Source organism: Manis pentadactyla, chromosome 3 (assembly GCF_030020395.1).
Source record: "Manis pentadactyla isolate mManPen7 chromosome 3, mManPen7.hap1, whole genome shotgun sequence".
Lineage (NCBI taxonomy): Eukaryota > Metazoa > Chordata > Mammalia > Pholidota > Manidae > Manis > Manis pentadactyla.
Genome location: NC_080021.1, coordinates 215,135,010 through 215,148,209, shown reverse-complemented (window position 1 = coordinate 215,148,209; position 13,200 = coordinate 215,135,010). Strand labels below are relative to the sequence as shown.

General features: G+C 59.9%; 1 protein-coding gene across 3 annotated transcripts; it reads left to right on the top strand.

Moving 5' to 3' along the window:
- The first annotated feature begins 52 nt into the window (after positions 1–52).
- CRAT (carnitine O-acetyltransferase) lies at positions 53–12,947 on the top strand. 3 transcript variants are annotated; one of them, XM_036913628.2, is made up of 15 exons: positions 53–574; positions 2,150–2,288; positions 2,978–3,241; positions 5,427–5,545; positions 6,619–6,672; positions 7,150–7,315; positions 7,596–7,770; positions 8,265–8,443; positions 8,965–9,065; positions 9,492–9,611; positions 9,779–9,901; positions 10,001–10,136; positions 10,516–10,578; positions 11,306–11,443; positions 12,087–12,947. In XM_036913628.2, exons 2-15 carry the CDS (start codon positions 2,262–2,264, stop codon positions 12,300–12,302), a joined length of 1,881 nt encoding a protein of 626 aa, XP_036769523.2. In that variant the 5' UTR covers positions 53–574; positions 2,150–2,261; the 3' UTR covers positions 12,303–12,947. The 3 variants fall into 3 exon arrangements, with proteins under 3 accessions (XP_036769523.2, XP_036769522.2, XP_036769524.2); XM_036913627.2 differs by lacking the exon at positions 2,150–2,288; XM_036913629.2 differs by lacking the exons at positions 2,150–2,288; positions 2,978–3,241.
- Positions 12,948–13,200: the final 253 nt, after the last annotated feature.

Below are 13,200 nucleotides of genomic sequence, written 5' to 3'. Positions count from 1 at the left end.
CTTCGCGTGTGGCCCTGACCCTATCCCGAGGAATATTAGAGGACATTCCCCTGTTGACACGTTTGTGTTTTCCTGCCACTCTGAGAGTAGCGTTCGAGGACACCAAATGGCCTGAGGGAGTGCACACTACTGCCTCCAGCAGCCCAGGCGGCCCCTGGAGCTGCGAGCCAGCGAGCTGCTGGACCGCGGCCCTTGCGTCGCCCCTCTCTCGGCCTCCGCCGCCTCTCGGGGTAGCCCAACAGCTAACTGTGCCGCCGGCCCCGCCCCGCGCGGTGGCCCCGCCCGGCGCTCGCTGCTAGCCGCCGGGGCCTGCGACCCGCTGGAGGCCCCGCCCGAGAGTCCTCCTCCCGGGGTCGCCAGCCCACCGCCGGCCCGGCCCGGTGGGTGGCCGCGGGGCCGCCTCTACCGGCTGGCGGCGGTGACTCGGCCGACCTTGGCCCAGAGCCTCTAGCAGGAACCCCCCAACGGCGGCGGCGGCGGCGGCGGCGGCGCGGACTTTGCCCAGCGTCGGGGCGGAGCGGACTGGGTCCGCGGGCCGGCCGCCGATATGTTGGCCTTCGCGTCCAGGACCGTGGTAAGTGCTGCGGGGAGACCCGCCTGGCGGGCCTTGGACGGGGCGGGCGGGCGGGCAGCGGGTCGCGCCAGCCACGCAGCTGAGCCGGAATGGGGAAGCAGGCCGTCGAGGGGAAGCGGCCGGGCGGCGGCTGTGCAACCCGGTCAGCAGCTGCTGGGGTGGGGTCGACAGGTGTGCTAACCCCGTTTGGCAGAGGAGGAGACTGAGGCGCAAGGTCAGAGGCGGGATTGAGCCCAGGTCCTGTGGAGCTAAATTCCAAAGACCCAGAAAAGTTAGTAGGGACCTGGCTTCAGGCAGCACCTCCACCCTTAGACCGGAGCCGGAGTGGATATTCTCTGACTCACACACTGATCGCACCCTGAGCCTGAGCCATCTCCGCCCAGGCCAGAGCCACGTCTCCAGTCCGTCCAGTTGGTCCACCTCCTTGGGCTTATCAAATGGCCCCTGGGGAAATGTGTGTGGCCGGGGAAAGTCATGTGGAGGCCTCAGCTGGACTGCTCAGAAAATCCTCAGACCAGTAGGAGGCAGCAGGTGGCAGCCCCATGCCCTCTCTCTCCACCAGTCCCTACCCCACTTGCCCATAACTACCCCCCTTGCCAGCCCTCCCAACAGGGCAGCCTGGAGCAAGCCAGAGCTGCTGTCCAGATTTGGGTTCCTTTCCTCTCTACTCAAGCATATCTCTGCTTGTATCTCCATCTGTGCAGAGAAGGATGATCAGACAGGCACTGCCAGGCCCAGAGAGTTGAGGTTACTCATCTGCTGGCCCAAAGGTTCTCCACGTCCCCCGAGACTCCAAGCCTCCTCCCCACCTTTGCCACTGCCACCTAAACTGTGTCTTCATCCCAGGGACAGCTTTCAGATCCCCCTCCAGGATCTGCTGGGTGGGCTGGTCACTTTACTGCTAGGGAATCTGAGGCAAGGGGCGACTTGGCCGGAGTCTCCTGGATCTGGTGACGCAAATCCAGCCCAGTTCTAAAGCCAGAGTCCTTCAGTTTGTTTTTAATGCCCAAAGTCCTCTACTCTTGGCCCCCAGCTGAATGAGCCACAGATTTGAGAGAACCAGGCTTTGGTGGGAGGGTAAGCCAGAGAGTCCCAAGAGCCCTGGAGGGAAATGGTGAAATGGGCAAGGCTATTAGCAGCCACTGCCCACCTAGGGCCCTTTCCCAGTTGCCGCTTCCTTGCTGCAGTCCCAATTTCCAGGACTGGTTTCAGGGTTATGGTATAACCTCAGTGGCCAGGCAGTTTCTGCCTCCAGCCACGTTTTTCCTCATCAAACAGTTACACAGATTCCAGCAGGTGGATTTTTTAATACCTCTTGGCCTGCTTCCATGGCGCTAGGCCCATCAGAGAAGAAAGGGGCAAGTTTTTCAGGTTTCCTCCTACTCAGTGCCAGCCAGCAGCCCCCTCACCTATTCCCTATTCCTTCACTTCTGGAAGCGAGGGAGGGTAGTGCAGCCTCTCCTGCCACGGCCACCACCCCAGATGCCACCACAACCACCATAGCCATCACCACTGCCATCACCACTGCCTCCTCTGCCTCCCTCCTGAATCTTGGCTCTTGTCTTCTCTTTCCAGCCCGGGCAAGTGGCTGTCTCTTGCTAGGTTCTGCTCGCCCACTTGGTAGCACAGTTAGGCTTAGAGATCCAGCCCAAGGCAGACAGACAGGGCTCAGAACCTCAGTCCTGCCATGGAGGACGGGCAGCAGAAAGAGAAGGTACGGAACAGAGCCTCTGCCAATTGCCTACCTGCTGCCGCAAGCAGCCTCAACCTCTTGTCTCTCTTTCTGCCTGCCTCCAGGCTCTCCCAGGCTCTCTCTCTCTGTCACCTCTCACCCACCTTGCCAGGCCACTCAGCTCTCTCCTGACATAGCGCTGCTCCCACGCCACCCCTATCCCCACCCCACAGACAAGAAAAAGCTGAGACACTCCCCCACCTAAAGGTGCTATCATCGTCTGGCTCTCTCTGATTTTTTTCTTCTTTCCTGTTGTTTCTCAGCCTGACAAAGGTGGGGGAAAAGGAGGTGGGCACTCCTGGGTGGGAGCAGTCACCTCACTGCCTGGCTCATTGTCCTAGGGTGAGAAAGGTGGGGGTCCTGTGCATCCAGACAGGTGAGAGGTCACCCCAACCTCCACCCCCATGGGATGCCACTCATCCTGACTGGCTCTCCTGAGCCCTGCCAAGATCAGAGGCCACGCCCTACCTTGCCCCCATCCCTACCTGTATCTTCAGGCCCTTGAGAGGTGGAGACACCTAGAGCTTGAAGGCTGGGAAGCAGGGCGGGCGCCACCCAAGAGGCCGTCTATGACCCCAGGGATGGGCATATAAGCACCCAGGGCGGCAGCTTTGGGATTGCTGGGGCCTCCCAGAGCAGGTGAGAGAATGAGCAGGATGTTCTGCCTGCAGGTAAAGCCCCTGGGCTTCCTCAAGCCCTCCTCCCTGATGAAGGTTTCCGGCCGCTTCAAGGCACACCAGGACTCGCTGCCCCGGCTGCCCGTGCCCCTGCTCCAGCAGACCCTGGACCATTATCTCCAGGCCCTGCAGCCTATCGTGAGCGAGGAGGAGTGGGCCCAAACCAAGCAGCTGGTGGAAGAGTTTCAGACCACAGGCGGTGTAGGGGAGCGCCTGCAGAAGGGGCTGGAGCGCAGGGCCAGGAAGTCAGAAAACTGGGTGAGTGAGGACTGAGGGGACACGGGTTCCCCCACTTCCCACGGAGGTTTGGGGAGAGGGGCCCTCCCAGAGGCTCTGGGTCATTGTGAGTGACCTTAACTGTGGCCTGTTGCTGGCTGCGTGCAAAGAACTTTCCAGTACCAACTGCTCTGGTGCTTTTGTTTGTGCCACAGTTTCCTGAGTACTCGCTCTGTGCCTGGCACTAGGGAGGGTGCAGGGTGAGCGAGGACACAGAGGGTGGTCCTGGAGTTGGCAGTCAAGTAGGGTGGGGAGAGGTGAGGAACAGTTCGCGAGTGAGCGGACGAGGTTGTTTCAGGCAGTGAGGTTGTGTAGAAATAAGAAAGGATGGTGAGAAAGAGTGAGAGGAGGAGAATGGCAGGTCTCTGTTCCGAATGGCCAGAGAGGGCAGGGCTGGATCTGAAACAGACAGAAAACAGCACAGGCAAAGGGGGCAACAGCTTGGCGTGTTTGGGGACAGAGGCTGGAGTGGACCGCCCTGGCTGCTGGGAGGGAAGCAAGATGGAGCAGGTGGCAGGTCGGGAGGCTGGTGCCCTCACCTCGGGGGAGATGCTGGCAGGGACAGAGGGGACAGTCATTTGGTCCAGCATGTATTGGACGCAGCGCCAATGGCACTTGCTGATGGGAGCCACTGGGGAAGCAGGCCTGACCTTGGGGGAGGAAGAGGGGCACTTGCCATGATGCGGATGAGCGAGGGAGTAGCAGGGCTGTGGGAGAACACCAGAGCGGTTGGGCCCTAAGATGGGAGGTGCTCGGAGGGCAGGTGGGGGGCGGGACCTGGCAGTGGCTCATGCTGAGCCTTGGCCGGTCAGGACCTTGGGCTCCGGAATCAGGACGCTGGCTTTGGAAGGCACTCAGAGAGTCTGATCTGGCAGTTTTCCGACTTTGTTTGGCCCAGAACTCCTTCAAACAGAAGCTTCTGGCTAAAGGGGTAGGGACATCCTCCTCCACTCAGAGGGCCCCACCGCACAGCCGATTCCCACTGGGGCAGTGCCCGCTTTGGCAGGGTCTCCCCTGGTGTCTTCAGCTCTGGCCAGAGGCTCTGAGCTTGCTAGGAGAGTAGGGGACCCTGGCTGAAGGACAGCCCGGCTGTCCCCAAGGGGAGAGAGCTCCTGTCTGTCCCTCCCAGATTTACAGCTGAGGAAACTGAGCAGCCTCCCACTGGCCCGCTGTGTGATCTGGGCCCACTACCCTCCTCTCCTCTTGCCAAGGACGCGAGGCAAGTGGCCTAACAGGCCAGCTCTCCCTAAGGACATCTGTGTGGCAAAGAGGCACATCCCACTGCTGTTTGAGGTGGGGTGAGGAAACAGTGGGTGCTCGGGGGCCCAGGGGCTGAGGGATCTGCCAGAGGAAGGTGTGGTGGGTGTGTGCGTGGGTGCGGTGGGGTGAGGGGGATGGCACAGTGAGCACGTAAGGCTCAAGGGTGGCAGTCCCCTGGGAGTCTGCACAGCCCAGGACAGGAGCCTTTAACATGTCCATGGCTGGGCTCCAGAGGCACTGCTCACCCAATAGAAATAGCCCCACCCCAAAGAGGACAGGCCACTGGGTGGGGATGCCAGACGTGTCACCCACATCTTGTCACTAGTGCAAAGATTGATCCTCACAGTGAGCTTCCCCCAGATTGTCCTGAACTTGAGGTCCAAGTGGGTGTCCAGTCCCCAGGCAGACACCAGCGAAGCTGAGGCCATAGAGGACCAGGGTCCCAAGGGCAGCACTGAGCCCCGGACCCTGCCTCCGTGGGCAGTGGCCACCCAGGGTGATCACAAAAATCTTTCGCCCTGCTTTCTTTTTATATAGGTTTTACTTTTTTTCCTTTCTATCTATCAGACATATATTTTTATTTTGGAAAGTAGTAAAATCATTGACCAAAAATGTGAAAGATGAAGAAAAATAACTCACCTTTCTGCCTCTTTTCTTCCCCCACCCAGCTCTCCTGCCAGTCTTCTTCTTGCCCCTCTTTTTCTAGGCAGTGCTGGTCTCTCTTGCTAATGCTGATTGGCTCAGGCTAAAGGACAATGATGGGACCCTGCTGGTGGCATTAAAAGGGCAGGGGGATCTGGATCTGAGCATTCACTTTGGGAACCTGTGCTCTCTAGAGGGGGCAGAGGGGGCCAAGGGGCACCAGGTCCCTGCCCACCCCTCCTCACAGGCTTTGGTCCTTGCCCAGCTGTCCGAGTGGTGGCTCAAAACGGCCTACCTCCAGTACCGCCAGCCCCTGGTCATCTACTCCAGCCCAGGCGTAGCGCTGCCCAAGCAGGACTTTGTGGATCGGCAGGGACAGCTCCGGTGAGTGTCATTTCCGGAGCCCTGCAGTTCCCTCCCCCCAGGAGACTAGAGGGGCCCCAGCCCTGGTCATTATCTTTCATTACCATAAACAACTTTATGAAGTAGGAAGCATCATGCCTCTTTTACAGACAGGGAAACTGAGGCTCAGAGTAGTGAAAGGACCTGCCCAGGATCACCTTTCAGGATTGTCCCCTCGATCCAGGACAGGAAACAGGGTCTTCCCAGCTGCAAGGCTTCATAACTGTTAACCACCAAACCATGGATGGGGTTCCCTCCATCCCCCTAAACCTGCAGCTGCCTCTCAACCCCAACCCAGCACTTCACCCCTCCTTCCCTCTCTTCTCACCTCACCATAGGGATGACCTTTGTACACAGTCCCCTTTTCTACATTTGGCCATGTCACTTTCCCTGGCTCTCTTCCAGTCCTAGCAGGGATAAAAATACCAGTGACAGGGACCTCCTTACCAAGGGCCAGCCACATGGGCCACCACCTGCTTCTCTTAAAGGAACCAGGACACCCCAGGAAGAGCCGGCAGTTCAGGCCCAAGAACTCCAGCCAGTGGTCCCCTGTTGGGAGCCAGGGGTAGCGCAGTGTTGGGCGTGTTTGGTGTCATCCATACAGTCCAGGGAGGAAGGCCAGGTTGAGGCAGGTGGCCTGGGGGACACAGAGACCCAAAAACAGGAAGGTACCTAGTGGAGGGAACACCTCGAGCCACTGCACTCCATTCACCCTCTGCTCCCCGAGGTTCAGGACCTCGAGCACTCTGTGGGTGGGATCAGCATTGACTCACAAGCACCTGAGTGCTTATTGCCAGACTCTTAGCCAATGGCATCTCCCTGAGCCCTCGGAACAGCCCTCCCTCTGGAGATTAAAGAAAGCAGGCTTAGAAGGGTGAGGGCCTGGAGCACAGGGCTTGCACTTGAACTCCCTCAGGCTTTCTGGAAGCAGTAAGAAGTGAAGCAATCAGTCACCCCCTTGATGAGACTTTTCCGTACCCCAACAGGTGTCCCTCACCCTTGGCCCTCCCGTGGGGGTGTCCATACAGGTTCTGATCTCTAATTCATCCCTCCAGGTTTGCTGCCAAATTCATTGAGGGCGTGTTGGATTTCAAGGCCATGATTGACAAGTGAGCAGCCCTTGCCTGCCCCCACCCTATCTGCCTAATTACCACCGCCTCTCAAGCAGGGGCCTAGCAGCCATCAGTCAGCCGAGGCGCTGGGCAGGTCCAGAGTTCAGGCACTCAGGGGCTTTCACATCTTGTTGGCCCAGCCTCTTTTGGGGTCGGGGAGGCAGAGCAGGGGGAGTGGGATGCCTAGGTCCTATGCCACAGCTGCTAGGGCCTCTCCTGGTAACTACCCCGAGAGACCCCTGGAATTGGTGTCCTGGGGGTTGCCTGGCTGCTTCATCCCTTCTGTGGCAAGCTGACGCACAGAGGGGAAGGGAGCTTCCAGGCTGACTCAGCAGGGCCCACCCAGGGTGGGACACAGCCCTCTTGACCCCAACCCAGCTCTGACAGGCCCCCAGCCATCCTGGCAGCTCCCTGTGGTCCTGCCCTTCTGCTCACTTGCCCAGTGGCTCCCTCACTGTCCCTCTGCCCCTGCAGTGAGACCCTGCCTGTGGAGTACCTGGGCGGAAAGCCACTGTGCATGAACCAGTACTACCAGATCCTGTCCTCCTGCCGTGTGCCAGGCCCCAAGCAGGACTCAGTCACCAACTTCAGCAAGACCAAGAAGCCACCCATGCACATCACTGTGGTGCACAACTACCAAGTGGGTGGGCTCCCACCCTCCTGCAGGGGAGGAGGGGGTAGCACCAGAAACCAGTTTCCCTCCAGGAACAGGCATGCCCTGGGAGTCCACTGGGTGCCCAGCCCGAGGCCTCCACTCGCTCTCATCTCGGCCTGACTCCATCCTCTCGGCTGGGCCCAAGACGGCCCTGGCTAGGACTTCTGGGCTGCCAAAGGCAGGAGGAGGGTGGGTTGGGAGGTGGCTGCTGCCAGTCTAAGACCCCGTCAGCCCTCCTCCTCTCCACCTGCTTGTGTATGGACAGTTTTTTGAGCTGGACGTGTACCACAGTGACGGGACACCCCTGACCTCAGATCAGATCTTCGCGCAACTGGAGAAGATCTGGAACTCGTCATTGCAAACTAACAAAGAGCCTGTGGGCATCCTCACCTCCAACCACCGCAACTCCTGGGCCAAGGCATACAGCACACTCATCAAAGGTGCCCACGGGAGGGGCCAGGGAGGCCCATGTCCTGGCCTCTGGGCACACCCGGCCCTGGGCAGCCATGTTTCTCATTGAATCCTCTCAACTCAGAGTGGGTGTTGGCCCCATTTCACAGATAAGTACACTGCAGCTCAGCTGGGTTAAGTTAGTTTCCCTCTGTTAGTAAATTTTGGTGGCATCCAAGTCCTCTGGCTGAGGAGCCCACCTCAACCTCCACGTTCCCTCCAGCTCCTGGGGGTCAGGGGCATTGTCCCCAGAATCGGACCCCTGTGTTGGATCCCTGACTGCCACAGTGGCTCTCCGGGTGACCCTGGGCTTGTTTCCTCACTTCTAAAGTGGGTCAGATGTTGGGCCCTGCCCCCGGGTGCTGGGAGGCTGCAGGGTTGTTGGGCAGAAAGCTCTGAAGCCTGCACCCAGCCCCAGTAAACACTCTGGAGGTTCCCCCGGGCCTGACGACCCATCTCGTGCCCCTTCCTAATGCCTCTGCAGATAAGGTGAACCGGGAGTCAGTGCGCTCCATCCAGAAGAGCATCTTCACCGTGTGCCTGGATGCGCCCATGCCCCGGGTCTCAGAAGACGTGTACCGCAGCCATGTGGCCGGCCAGATGCTGCATGGGGGTGGTGGCAAGCTCAACAGTGGCAACCGCTGGTTTGACAAGACACTGCAGGTGAGGACCCAACAGGGCCGGGACTCCCAGCCCAGACACACAGCGAAACTGGGTCCACTGTGGCCTCAGGGCTTCCTGCCCTTTGCTTGGGCGTCCCTGGCCTCCCAGGCCTCCCAGCTCGTAAAGCAGGCGGGAAGCCAGCAGGTGGATGCGGCTGTAATCACTGGGCAGTCAGCCGATCGTTACTGGGTCTGGCCCAGAAACCGCTGCCACCCCCTGCACACTCCTTCAGCACATCTGGGAGAGCCCGGGACGCAGAGCCGGGCAGAGTGGTGCAGGCTCAGCCATGACGTTCCCTCTCTGGGCCTGTAAACTGAGGGGGCGGTGGGACTCCCTCGTAGGGTAGTTACAGGGACTCAGTGAGCAACGTGTAGCCCAGGACAGGCCCCAGCCCCCGATGAGTGTTAGCTGCTTATAATAACGTAATTCCTGAGATGGCTTCAAGGAGACCCCTCCCACGGGACCCAGCCAGAGAGTGGCTCCAGGGACCGGGGGCTGATGGGTCCCCATCCCCTACCCAGTTCATCGTGGCAGAAGACGGCTCCTGCGGGCTGGTTTATGAGCACGCAGCAGCAGAGGGCCCCCCCATCATCACCCTCGTGGACCATGTGGTTGAGTTCACGTGAGTTGGCAGCCTACCTTGCGGTGGGATGGCATTCTCCCTTGTGCCTGGGAATCTGTTTCTTCAAAGGAAGCCAGAAGAGGGCATTGGTTTTCCAGTCGGTCAGACCTGGGTGTGAATTCTGGCTCTACCAGCTGTGTGACCTTGACAAGGCCCTTCCCTTCTCCAGGCCTTCTCTTTGGCCACTTGAAAGCTGGAGGAAAGGCAGTTTTCAGAAGACCAACCCAAGATGCTCCCTGGGCCCAAAACTGCCTTTCCCCATCTGTGAAGTGAGGGTTCTTTTGCCTGGACACTGGTCTCATGAGTCCCAGGGGCAGTGCAAAGAGGAGTTGCGTCCCCTTCTACCTGCAGGGACGCCTCCTCCCTACCCGTCTCAGGGAGGGCCCCAGGCCCCAGCATGAGCCTGAGGCCCCGGGTCCCCTGCAGGAAGAAGCCCGAGCTCGTGCGGTCTCCCATGGTGCCCCTGCCCATGCCCAAGAAGCTGCGCTTCAACATCACCCCTGAGATCAAGAACGACATCGAGAAGGCCAAGCAGAACCTCAGCATGTAAGCACTGGGCGCTGGTGGAGAGGGCCGTACCCCTGAGCCTGACGGGCTCCTGTTCCAGGTCTGTCATGGTTCCCAGCTGACTCTGAGAGTGCTCTTGGGCCCTCCCTGGGGTTGGCAGGGGTCACGAGGGGCCTGCCCCTCGCCTTGACCCCCATGCCTCCCAGCATGATCCAGGACCTGGACCTCATGGTGATGGTGTTCCACCACTTCGGGAAAGACTTCCCCAAGTCAGAGAAGCTGAGCCCAGATGCCTTTATCCAGATGGCGCTACAGCTGGCCTACCACAGGTATCCCCTGCCCCGCCCTCCCCAGGAGGTGAGGTGAGACCTCGGGGTGGAGGCGGGGGCGACCTGCCAGGAGTGTACCCAGCCCCATCTCCCACCCAGGATCTACAAGCAAGCATGTGCCACGTACGAAAGTGCTTCCCTGCGCATGTTTCACCTGGGCCGAACCGATACCATCCGCTCAGCCTCCGTGGACTCGCTGGCCTTTGTCAAAGCCATGGATGACTCCAGTGTGACGGTGAGAGGTCCAGGGTGAGGGTGGGCGAGCTGGGTTTGAGCCGTCTCCCTCCCTGTTCAATCTGTTAACACACATTGAGCACCTATTATATTCCAGCCCTGTGGAGGGCACTGGGAAACTAACAGAAGATGGAGCCATGAATTTAGCCATGGCAAAATTTGAGCTTCCTGGCAGCCAAATAGAAAAACTGTTCATTCATTCACTCACCAGCAGTGAGCATCTGCCCTATGTCAGGCCTTGGCTAGAGAGATGGCTGTTCCAGTTTCTGCTCTTAAGGAGCTCAAGGTCTAGTGCTGGGTGAGGAGTGGGCTACTCAGGTGGGTGGCAGGAATAGGGAAGGGACAAACTTCAATTCCTTCTTACCCTCTCCACCCCCTAGGAGCTCCAGAAGGTAGAGCTGCTGCGGAAAGCTGTGCAGGCCCACCGAGCCTACACTGACCGGGTAAGTGAGCCTCTCCTGTGCCTACCTGCTTGGCCTTTGGCATTTCCCAGCTGCCTGTCCACCCCTGCAGCAAATGCTCACCCTCGGCATCACCCACCCCTCCTCTACTCCTTGGGGCTCCTGGAGAAAGGCCAAGTATCTCCATTTTAAAGTTGGTGAAACCGAGGCTGAGCCCAGTGGCGGCCCAGTGCCGGGTTAGCCTGTGGCTTGTGTGTTGTGCTCTCCCCAGGCTTGGAGCCCAGGACGTGTAGGGCGTGTACAGCCTGGCAGACAACACAGTTCTTGCCCTTTGACAGCCTGCGCTGCAGTCAGGGGGGTAGAGGTCTGGGGTCCCATTTGGCTCTGAGCACCTGTGTGCCAGGCTCTGCCCATGGGGCATGCAGATGTCAGTCTGATCTCACTGCCACCCAGGAAGGGGATTTCAGTGACTGTCCCCATGTTACAGATGACACTGAGGCTCTAAGTGACCTGCCAAGGTCCCACAGCCAGGATCGGGCCAGGGCACCCAGCTCCAGGCCTGTGCTCTTAAATCCCATATTGTTCCCTCCCTGGGCAAGTCCCTGGGCCTCAGTTTCCTCATCTGTGAAGTGAGGGTTCTTTTGCCTGGACACTGGTCTCATGAGTCCCAGGGGCAGTGCAAAGAGGCGTTGCTGCCATGAGGTCCTGAGGAGGGCAAGGACACACCCTGCAGGCCTTGCGCGCCTGCGCCTGACAGCTGTCCCCACAGGCCATCCGTGGCGAGGCGTTCGACCGGCACCTGCTGGGTCTGAAGCTGCAGGCCATTGAGGACCTGGTGAGCATGCCCGACATCTTCATGGACACCTCCTATGCCGTCGCTATGCACTTCAACCTCTCCACTAGCCAGGTGGGCCGCTGCCCCTGAGCCATCTGGGGCCCCTGCCCTGTGAGCCCCTGCACTGCCCCGGGGAGGGATGGGACAGAGCCCACGGGCCAGAGCTGGACAAAGGCTGCACTGAACGGAGCCAAGGTCCAGACCACGGTCAGGCCTCGGGGGTGGCATGACCCACACATGCCACCACAGGCCCACTGCCAAAGCAGCTGAGTTCTGGCAGGGTGCTGGGGTCAGGGGGCTTCCTGTAGCTCAGAGAGGCTGAGAAGTCAGGACCCTCACATGCGAGAATTAGCTTCATTGTTTTACTAGTCAGATAGGAATAAACACTGGGCACTGGGATACAGCAGGGACAGACTACTGTCCCTGCCCTTAGGGGCTCGCAGTGTAGACTAGAAGCATGGGGACTGGGACAGTGACGGCCCCCTGGGAAGAGCTGGGGGCGGTCAGAGGAGCTTTGAGAAAGCAGCAGTTAAAGCTCCCCCAGGAGCATCGAGGAAGGCTCCACGGGGCGTGACAGCTGAATGCCACCCAAAGGATGCATCTCGGGCAGAGCAGGATGGGGGCAGAGATCCAGAAGGGCAGGCTGATGCCGCTTTGGGGCTGGAGGGGAGCCATCTGGGGAGGCGCAAAAGCCTTAGTCCTATGCCATCCCCAGGTCCCTGCCAAGACAGACTGTGTCATGTTCTTTGGGCCCGTGGTCCCGGACGGCTATGGCGTCTGCTATAACCCCATGGAGGCCCACATCAACTTCTCCGTGTCAGCCTACAACAGCTGTGCCGAGACCAATGCTGCCCGCCTGGCACACTACCTGGAGAAGGCACTCCTGGACATGCGTACTCTGCTTCAGAGCCACCCCCGGGCCAAGCTCTGAGCCTCCCGTGCTCAGGCCTGCTAATGCCACGGCCAGGCAACCCCAGGGCGGGCCACCTGCCAGGGCTCCGCTCCTTTGCTCCCTCTCCCCCTGAGCCCCACAGATCTGACTGGACCAGGATGGCACCCCCTTCCATGGGTCATCCCCAGCACCTGCTGGGGCCAGAGTCCCGGGCTGAAGTCAGAGTCTGAGCAGGACGCAGGGCACAGGTGCCGACACATCACCTGCTGAGGCCTCTGGGGAAGGGCAGCCACTGAGCCCTCCCTGCCCGGCTGGGAGACCGGTGGGCCTTTCCTGGCTAGCCCAGCTCTGGCCAGGCCCTGCTGTCTCATGGCCAGGCCAGTGCTTATACCCCAATCCCCAAGCTCCCAAGGATCTAGAGACAGTATTATCTGGAGCTGGGAGGGTTCCAGGCCTCCCCAAAGCTGAGAGACCAGGGTGTGAGGTGTGCTGTAAGGGGAAGTCCAGCCGCGCCCCGGCCCACCCGAGACCCTGATCGGTCTCCCCCGGGAGTGCTCTGCTCTACTGGGCGAGGCGGCTTGCGGGCCCTGGCTTGCTGGCTTCCTCTCGGCTTGATTCCTGAACCATGTTTGTCGCTGTATAATGGTGATATGCAAGGTAATCAATAAAGGGAAATCTGTGGAAGAGGTGTCTCGGCCAAGAGGGCAGGCAGGGTGGGGTGGACACCTGGCCTTGTCTTCTTGAGGCTTTCCCTGCATCAGAGAGCTGGGTCCGAGCAGTCAGCGCGCCCCAGGGCTCCCAAAGGAAGCAGGAGGAGGTGCCCTCACGCCTAGGTCAGGGAGCCAAGGGCCAGTGCTGACCTCAGGGCACTGGGCCAGGAATGGTACCAGACTCAGGGCTGCAGCCTCCACAGACAACTCCTGCCTACCGATGACTT

Bases quoted from the DNA above. Each gene is read 5' to 3' on its own strand.
- CRAT (XM_036913627.2), top strand. From the start codon at position 548: ATGTTGGCCTTCGCGTCCAGGACCGTG. The intron at 3,242-5,426 runs GTGAGTGAGGAC...GTCCTTGCCCAG, and splicing joins CCAGGAAGTCAGAAAACTGG to CTGTCCGAGTGGTGGCTCAA. The intron at 10,579-11,305 runs GTAAGTGAGCCT...CTGTCCCCACAG, and splicing joins ACCGAGCCTACACTGACCGG to GCCATCCGTGGCGAGGCGTT.